At 41.4% G+C, this 10,000-nt stretch overlaps 1 protein-coding gene across 7 annotated transcripts in view; it reads right to left on the bottom strand.

Annotated features, from left to right (window-relative positions):
• Nucleotides 1–435: 435 nt before the first annotated feature.
• The window catches only part of LOC135095372 (serine/threonine-protein kinase NIM1-like), a 38,298-nt gene continuing 28,733 nt past the window's right edge, over nucleotides 436–10,000 (bottom strand). For 2 of the 7 annotated variants that reach the window (XM_063996148.1, XM_063996146.1), the window contains exons 7-11: nucleotides 6,486–6,642; nucleotides 5,512–5,682; nucleotides 4,823–4,909; nucleotides 4,135–4,374; nucleotides 438–2,667 (exon numbers count right to left, since the gene is read on the bottom strand). In XM_063996148.1, the coding sequence (XP_063852218.1) occupies nucleotides 2,350–2,667; nucleotides 4,135–4,374; nucleotides 4,823–4,909; nucleotides 5,512–5,682; nucleotides 6,486–6,642 (973 nt within the window). In that variant the 3' untranslated portion in view covers nucleotides 438–2,349. Of the gene's footprint in view, nucleotides 2,668–4,134; nucleotides 4,375–4,822; nucleotides 4,910–5,511; nucleotides 5,683–6,485; nucleotides 6,643–10,000 lie in introns of all 7 variants that reach the window. The other 5 variants (XM_063996147.1, XM_063996149.1, XM_063996152.1 and 2 more) reach the window with 5 other exon arrangements.

The following is a 10,000-nucleotide window of genomic DNA, read 5'->3' as shown; positions in this document are numbered from 1 at the left end:
TCTTAATCGTATTATTATTTTTTTTTTATTTCTATATAGAGAAGAAAAAAGGCAGGCAGGAAGGAAAGATCCCATTTTTTTAATGGTTTTCCGTGCTGAGAGAGAGAGAGAGAGAGAGAGAGAGAGAGAGAGAGAGAGAGAGAGAGAGAGAGAGAGAGAGAGAGAGAGAATTTAATCTGACCATTTTGATTCCTGAGGGAGGGAAACACAGGCCAGGCAGGGAATTCTTCCTTGCTATTTTTACTAACTATTCTCCCTTAGCAGAAGTAGTAGTTGTTGTTATTGTTGTAGCAGTAATAGTGGTAGAAGTAGAAGAATAGTACAATAGTAGTAGAAACAGTAGAGGAGGTAATTGTGGTGATAGTAGTACTAGCAGCATCACCAGTAGTAGTAGTAGTAGTAGTAGTAGTAGTAGTAGTAATACAAGAAGAAACCGGATATTTTTTTGTTATTCCTTCTCTTATTATTATTATCACTATTGTTATCATTATTGCTACAGTAGTTCAACAATAAAAAATTAAATAAAATAAATAAATAAAATAAAATAAAATAAGTAAGAAAAATAAGTCTCCCTAATACAATTTTCGTTTTCTTTTTAGTTAATCTTGATCTTGACGATGATGAGCGACGAAGTGATTCCTTCTTGTCAACGGCGCACATTTCCCTGACATACCAACAACAATAATAATACTTAAAATAAATAAATAATAAAGATAATAACAAAAACAATAACATAATAATAATAATAACAATAATAATAATAATAATAATAATACACATGGGAATAACTACACATGATTTTATTGAATAGGGATTGAATAGGTATCTACAATCTCTCTCTCTCTCTCTCTCTCTCTCTCTCTCTCTCTCTCTCTCTCTCTCTCTCAGTATCATTATTGTCATTTCTCTCCCTGCAAAATTATGACAGTTGTGTCCTTAATAATAATAATGATAATAATAATAATAATAATAATAATAATAATAATAATAATAATAATAATAGTAATAATAATAATCTGCTAATTCTATTACTACCTCTGTTACTACTACTACTACTACTATTGTTTCTACCACCATCACCACCACCACCACCACCACCACCACAACAACAACAACAACAACAACAACAACAACAACAACAATAACAACAACAGCAACAATAGTAACAACTAGTACTATCACCACTACTACCACAATTACTACTACTACTACTGCTACTACTAGTACTCCTACCACTGCTGTTACCATTACTACTACTACTACTACTACTACTACTACTACTACTACTCCTACGAAACTGAATATTTTACCAAAGAAAAAAGAAAAACAACAAAAAATAAGATTAACAAAGCATCAATTAATTCCCTAACTTCACTTTCTTTCAATAATAATAATAATAATAATAATAATAATAATAATAATAATAATAATAATAATAATAATAATAATAACAATAATAATAAGAAACAAAATTCTAGTCACTTATTCATTATTCATCTTTTTTTTATTTTCACAGCCATTTTTTCTCACTCATTTCATTTACACACGCGAGAAAAATACACTATTTCATCAATTATTACTATTATTACCATTACTACTATCAGTTCGTTGCAATGTACGTACTATATTTAACTACAAGGCTGGATAGTGTACTAGGAGGAGGAGGAGGAGGAGGAGGAGGAGGAGGAGGAGGAGGAGGAGGAGGAGGAGGAGGAGGAGGAGGGTGGACGAAAGATGAAGATAAAAGAAGAAGAAGAAGATTGTCTGAGCATAAGTTGATATACTACTACTACTACTACTACTACTACTACTACTACTACTACTACTACTACTACTACCACCACTACTATTACTACACCAGCCCTAGTACTATTATGTGTATTATATATATTACAAAACAGATCGATGATGATAATAATAATAATAATAATAATAATAATAATAATAATAATAATAATAATAATGCCATTTTCTTTAACTATTTATATGTAACTTACGTACATCGGTTATCACTAAATATGTAATCTTATACTAATTACACACACACACACACACACACACACACACACACACACACACACACACTATCACCAAATCCATGTATGTATGTATGTATGTATGTACGTTAAAATAAATACACATATGTACGTTTCTTTGGTCTAAATTGGAAGGAAGGAAGGAAGGAAGGAAGGAAGGAAGGAAGAGAAGAGAAGAGAAGAGAAGAGAAGAGAAGAGAAGAGAAGAGAAGAAAAGAAAGAAAAAAAGAAAAAAATTAAACAAACCACACACACACACACACACACACACACACACACACACACACACACACACACACACAGACAGACACACTCACACAATGACACACGCGCGGGACTTCACACCTGGCGACAAACTAACAGGGGCATGACCATTCCTCAATTTCAGCCTCCTCCTTGGGGACGCCGTTGCTGCGGTCTCCTTGATGGGGGTCGAGGGGTCGGAGGAGAGCTGGTGCGTGGCCTGGGGGGGCGCGGAGAGGCTGGTGAGGTGGAGTGGGGCAGGCGTGGTGAGGCGGTGAATGAGAATCCGGTAGGTAGCGAGGGCGGGGGAGCGGGCGCCAAGAGGTATATTATCCTGAAGGTTATTTCTTGTAATCCCCCACTCCGACAACGTCTGTAGCGCCTCTGACTGGGGTGTTGGGGTGTTGGAGTGAGTTTGCGGGTGTTTGGTGTGTTTTGGTGGGTGTTTGAGAGTGTTTGGGTGTGTTCCAGAGTGTTTTGGCAGTGTTTGGGAATGTTTGGGTGTGTTTGAGAGTGTTTGGGTGTGTTTACGAGTGTTTGGGAGTGTTTTGGCAATGTTTGGGTGTGTTTGGGTGTGTTTAGGAGTGTTTGGGAGTGTTTTGGCAGAGTTTGGGGGTGTTTGGGTGTGTTTAGGAGTGTTTGGGAGTGTTTTGGCAATGTTTGGGTGTGTTTGGGTGTGTTTAGGAGTGTTTGGGAGTGTTTTGGCAGTGTTTGGGTGTGTTTGGGAGTGTTTGGGTGTGTTTGAGAGTGTTTTGATGTGTTTGAGAGTGTTTGGGTGTATTTGAGAGTGTTTTGGCAGTGTTTGGGAGTGTTTGGGAGTGTTTGAGAGTGTTTGGGTGTGTTTGAGAGTGTTTTGGCAGTGTTTGGGAGTGTTTTGGCAATGTTTGGATATGTTTGGGAGTGTTTAGGGGTGTTTAAGCGTGTTTGGGAGTATTTGGGCGTGTTTGAAGTGTTTGGGTGTGTTTGGAAAGGAAGGGAAAGAAAGACCTTTAGTAATTCTCTCTCTCTCTCTCTCTCTCTCTCTCTCTCTCTCTCTCTCTCTCTCTCTCTCTCTCTCTCTCTCTATTATTCTTCAATCCTAAACACATCAAAACACACCCAAACACATCAAAACACACCCAAACACACTCAAACACACCCAAACACACCCAAACACATCAAAACACACCCAAACACACCCAAACACACCCAAACACACTCAAACACACCCAAACACACCCAAACACATCCAAACACACTCAAAACACACCCAAACACACCCAAACACATCAAAACACACCCAAACACACCCAAACACACCCAAACACATCAAAACACACCCAAACACACCCAAACACACCCCAAACACACCCAAACACACCCAAACACATCAAAACACACCCAAACACACCCAAACACACTCAAACACACCCAAACACACACAAACACACTCAAACACACCCAAACACACTCAAACACACCCAAACACAAACACACTCAAACACACCCAAACACACTCAAACACACCCAAACACAAACACACTCAAACACACCCAAACACACTCAAACACACCCAAACACACCCAAACACTAAAAGCAATAAAAAGATGGACATTCTGTGAACCTCTTTAATGCAAGAGTTAAGCAGTATTCTCAGTCATTCATCCCTATCTCTGGTAAGCTCCGTAACTCCCTGCCTGCTTCTGTATTTCCTCCTTCCCATGACTTGAACTCTTTCAGGAGGGAGGTTTCAAGACACTTATCCTGTAATTTTTGACTACCGCTTTTGATTCCTATATAAAAGAAAAAGAAAAAAAAAACAACAAGCACACACACACACACACACACACACACACACACACACACACACACTCACCTCATTCACATCAGGCGTACTGTCGAAGGTTGGGGCGAGAACATAGGGGTCGAGAGGCGGTGGCGGGGCAGGGGCGTCTGAGAGGAACGGGTGGTCAGCAATGGTGGCAGTGGTGGGACGCTCGGAGGGATCTTGCACCAGAAGGCTAGATATGAGACTCGCTGCTTCGGGAGACACGTGGGAAGGTGTCTCGTAAACGCCAGTCAAGATGTGCCGCTTCAGACCCGCTACGGTAGGGGCCTGGTGGTGGTGGTGGTGGTCGTGGTGGTGGTGGTGGTGGTAGAAGACACAGATGACCAGGAGCAGGAGGAAGAGAAGAAAGAGGAAGAGGGTAAAAAAAACTGTAGTTGTAGTAATAATGTTAGTAGTTGTAGTAGTGGTAGTAGTAGTAGTAGTAGTAGTAGTAGTAGTAGTAGTAGTAGTAGTAGTAGTAGTAGTAGTAGTAGTAGTAGTAGTAGTAGTAGTAGTAAAAAGAACAAAAAACAAGAAGAAGAAGAAGAAGAAGAAGAAGAAGAAGAAGAAGAAGAAGAAGAAGAAGAAGAAGAAGAAGAAGAAGAAGAAGAAGATGTTTTGAAAGTTATTACTCTCTCTCTCTCTCTCTCTCTCTCTCTCTCTCTCTCTCTCTCTCTCTCTCTCTCTCTCTCTCTCTCTCTCTCTCTCTCTCTCTCTCTCTCTCTGTCTCTGTTACCTTGAAGGGCATATCAGCGGTAAGGATGAAGAACAGCAAGACTCCCAAGGCCCAGGTGTCCACGGCAGGGCCCAGGTAACTCTCGTCCTGCGGGGAGGTGAAGTGAGGTGAGGTGAGGTAAAATTGGTTGGGTTACGAAAACACCCTTGAGAACCCCAGTAACTTCCACTACAACAACTAAAACACCTTGAAAACCCCAGCAACTTCCACTACAACAACTAAAACACCTTGAAAACCCCAGCAACTTCCACTACAGCCACGAAAACACCTTGAAAACCCCAGCAACTTCCACTACAACAACTAAAAACACCTTGAAAACCCCAGCAACTTCCACTACAGCCACGAAAACACCTTGAAAACCCCAGCAACTTCCACTACAACAACTAAAACACCTTGAAAACCCCAGCAACTTCCACTACAACAACTAAAACACCTTGAAAACCCCAGCAACTTCCACTACAACAACTAAAACACCTTGAAAACCCCAGCAACTTCCACTACAGCCACGAAAACACCTTGAAAACCCCAGCAACTTCCACTACAGCCACGAAAACACCCTTGAGAACCCCAGCAACTTCCACTACAACCACGAAAACACCCTTGAAAATCCCAACAACTTCTACTAAAACCATAAAAACACACAGAAACATCCCCAGACTCACACACACACACACACACACGCACCCTACCTTGTACAGCTCAGGCGCAGCATAGGGTGGGGAGCCACAGAAAGTACTCAGTTGCTGTTCTAAGTCAGACACTCGAGTAGAGAAGCCAAAATCTCCAAGTTTGACGTGACCAGGGCCTGACACAAACACATTCTCTGCCTTGATATCTCGGTGGATGATAGACAAACCGTGCTGGAAGTAGTAGTAGTAGTAGTAGTAGTAGTAGTAGTAGTAGTAGTAGTAGTAGTAGTAGTAGTAGTAGTAGTAGTAGTAGTAGAAATAGGGAACAGGAAGAAAATTAGGGGAGAAAGGAAGGGAATGAAAGAAAAAGGAAGAAAAGTATAAAGCAAGGAAATGAAGGAAGGAAAAAGGAAGAAAAGAAGGAAAGGAAAAAGAAGAAAAAGAAGAAAAGGAAGGAAGAATACGTAGAAGGAAAAGTAAGGAAAGGAAGGAAGGGAAAAGAAGGAAGAAGCGAGAAAAGAAGAAAAGGAAGGAATAAAAGGGAGGAAAAAGGAAGAAAACGAAAAAGAAAGAAGGAAAGAGGGAAGAAAGTAAGAAAACGAAGAAAAGAAGGAAGAAAGGAAATATGAAAAAAAACAACTGAATAAAAAAGAAAATAAACAACAAAACAAGAAGAAATATAAAAAAAAATAATAAAAAAACAAAGAAAAGGAAGTAAGAAAGAAAATGCAATAAAATAAATAAAAAAAACAAGATGGATAAGAAAAACAAAACAAACAAGACACAAGCATAAAGGAAAAGTAAGGAAAAACAAGAAAAGTGAGAAAAAAACAAGTAAATAAAGAAGGAAAAGAAAAAAGATAGAGAAAAAATACTATAACAACGACACACACACACACACACACACACACAGGCACGCACACACTAAATAAATAAACAAACACATCAACATTGGAAAAGACTCTCTCTCTCTCTCTCTCTCTCTCTCTCTCTCTCTCTCTCTCTCTCTCTCTCTCTCTCTCTCTCTCTCTCACCAGGTAGGTAATGGCGGACAGGACCTGCGTGAAGACAGCCGCCGCCTGGGCCTCCGTCATGCGCCCCTCCGTGGTGATGGTGTTGAACAGCTCCCCGCCCCCAGCGAACTCCAAAACCAGGTGGATGCGAGACAACGACTCCACCACCTCGAACAGCCTGCGTGGTGGTGGTGGTGGTGGTGGTGTCGGCGGCGGCGATGAGAATGTAAGAACACAAGGGTTGGTAAATGTAGGTGTGAAGCTTGCACATGGCACTCCCTGTACAGAACATGCCTGCCTGTGTTGTAGTAGTAGTAGTAGTAGTAGTAGTAGTAGTAGTAGTAGTAGTAGTAGTAGTAGTAGCAGTAGTAGTAGTAGTAGTAGTAGTAGTAGTAGTAGTAGTAGTAGTAGTAGTAGTAGTAGTAGTAGCAGTGTACTTAATTCCAAATGTTGAGATATATAGCTCCCCCAGTGGCCAGCTGCAGGTGGAGCCTTGGGGTGTTGCTGATGGCATATACTGTGTATCGGGAGGCGGTGGACACCTGGCAGAACGATAACTTCTCCCAGTGAGGTCTGAACATTGGACCGGTTTGTACTGGATCAGGGGAGCTGTGAGCTTATCAATAACCCAGCCTTGACCTCACTGACCGTTTCCCTTTGTGTCTCACAACACAAGGGGGCAGTCACAGCCTGCCCTCTAAACACAACTCTCTTCCTTCACACAAAACTACAAACCTTTAACTACACACACATCCTTCACTCAAAATTCTACATTCAATATGGCGACTCCTACACCAGCCTCGGAGTCCCATCTGGCGAGCGGACCACAAATGTCCCCAGGTCAGACTGCTCTTCTGGTATCGACCCTAAGTGTCCTGACACCTACCCCCGCTCCCTCAACTTTTTCTTCATTAACTTCTGCAACATTCGTGGTCTAAGATCTAATTTTCAATCTGTAGAACACCACCTCTCCTCTTCTAAACCTCATCTTCTTTTCCTCACTGAAACTCAGGTGTCTGAGGCAACTGACAGTAGCCCCTTTTCTGTTCCCTCCTACTTTCTCTATCCTCATTTTCGATCCAAAGCTGGATGCTGCGTTTATGTGCGCAATGACTTAACCTTCTCTCGTGCCCACGCTCTTGAAACTTCCGAGTTTTCCACCATCTGGCTACGACTACAGAGTCACTCTCAAACTAAATTTATCTGTGCTGTGTACCTCTCACCTAACTCCTCTGACTATAAGAAATTCTTTGACTACTTAACTTCCAAAGTGGAGTACATTCTGACTCTCTTCTCTTTTGCGGAGATCTCCATTCTTGGAGACTTCAATGTTCACCACCAGCTTTGGCTTTCCTCTCCCTTCACTGACCATCCTGGTGAACTAGCCTACAACTTTGCTATCCTCCATGACCTAGAGCAATTGTTGCAACACCCTACTCGTATTCCTGACCGTCTTGGAGATACGCCCAACATTCTTGACCTTTTCCTGACCTCTAATCCTTCTGCTTATGCTGTCATCCTTTCTTCTCCGTTGGGCTCCTCCGATCACAACCTCATATCTGTATCTTGTCCTATCGCTCCAATCCCTCCTCAGCATTCCCCTAAGCGAAGGTGCCTCTGTCGTTTTGCCTCTGCTAGTTGGGGGGACCTGAGGAGGTATTTTGCTGATTTTCCTTGGAATGAAAACTGTTTCCGCGTCAGAGACCCGTCTTTGTGTGCCGAGTGCTTAACAGAGGTGATAGTGTCTGGCATGGAGGCGTACATTCCTCACTCTTTTTCTCGTCCTAAACCTTCTAAACCTTGGTTTAACACAGCTTGTTCTCGTGCTATACATGATAGAGAGGTGGCCCACAAAAGGTACTTAAGCCTTCCATCACCAGAATCTCATGCACTTTATATTTCTGCCAGGAACCATACCAAGTCTGTTCTCCAACTAGCCAAAAACTCCTTCATTAACAAAAAGTGTCAAAATCTTTCAAGATCTAACTCCCCTCGTGATTTCTGGCATCTAGCCAAAAATATCTCCAATAACTTTGCTTCTTCTTCTTTCCCTCCTTTATTTCAACCAGATGGCACCACTGCTATCACATCTATTTCTAAAGCTGAACTCTTCGCTCAAACCTTTGCTAAAAACTCTACCTTGGACAATTCAGGGCTTGCTCCTCCCTCTCCTCCACCCTCTGACTACTTCATGCCACCTATTAAGATTCTTCGCAATGATGTTTTCCATGCCCTTGCTGGCCTAAACCCCCGGAAGGCTTATGGACCTGATGGGGGTCCCTCCTATTGTTCTCCGAAACTGTGCCTCCGTGCTTGCACCTTGCCTAGTCAAACTCTTTCAGCTCTGTCTGTCAACATCTACCTTTCCTTCTTGCTGGAAGTTTGCCTACTTTCAACCTGTTCCTAAAAAGGGTGACCGTTCTAATCCCTCAAACTACTGTCCTATTGCTTTAATTTCCTGCCTATCTAAAGTTTTTGAATCTATCCTCAACAGGAAGATTCTTAAACATCTATCACTTCACAACCTTCTATCTGATCGCCAGTATGGGTTCCGTCAAGGCCGCTCTACTGGTGATCTTCTGGCTTTCCTTACTGAGTCTTGGTCATCCTCTTTTAGAGATTTTGGTGAAACTTTTGCTGTTGCCTTGGACATATCGAAAGCTTTTGATAGAGTCTGGCACAAAGCTTTCATTTCCAAACTACCCTCCTACGGCTTCTATCCTTTTCTCTGTAACTTCATCTCAAGATTCCTTTCTGACCGTCCTGTTCTTGATGTGTAAGACGGTCACTTTTCTCCTGTATTTATTAAGTGGTGTTCCTCAGGGTTCTGTCCTGTCACCCACTCCCTTCCTATCATTCATCAATGATCTTCTAAACCAAACTTTTTGTCCTATCCACTCTTAAGCTGATGATACCTCTGTACAGGGGCCTTATCCGTCCATGTATGGAGTAAGTCTGGGGGGATTCCACTCATACCGCTCTGCCAGACAGGGTGGAATCAAAAGTTTTTCGTCATATCAACTCCTCTCCTCTGACTGCCCTCAGCTTCTCTCTCTCATCACCACAATGTTGCATATCTTGCTATCTTTTATTGTTATTTTCACGCTAACTGCTAAATGCACAAGAATTTCTACTTTCACCCCTATTTTGTTCTTCTCTCTAATTACTCATCCACGTTTCTCATAAACTCTGGAACTCCCTGCCCGCTTCTGTATTTCCTCCTTCCTGTGACCTGAACTCTTTCAAGAGGGAGGTTTCATCACACTTATTCTCAATTTTTTTACGCCCATTCCTGATTCTCTCTGGAGACTGGCACCTCACTGGACCTTTTTCTTCTTTCAAATTTTATTACCTTCTGCCAGTCCCCCTTTGAAAAAATAAATAAATAAAATAAATAAATAAATAAATAAATAAACACACACACACACACACACACACACACACACACACACACACATATATATATATATATATATATATATATATATATATATATATATATATATATATATATATATATATATATATATATATAT

The sequence above is a fragment of the Scylla paramamosain genome, chromosome 49 (genome assembly GCF_035594125.1).
Source record: "Scylla paramamosain isolate STU-SP2022 chromosome 49, ASM3559412v1, whole genome shotgun sequence".
Lineage (NCBI taxonomy): Eukaryota > Metazoa > Arthropoda > Malacostraca > Decapoda > Portunidae > Scylla > Scylla paramamosain.
Note: the sequence above shows the minus strand (reverse complement) of the source record. Positions and strands in the feature narration are given on the sequence as shown.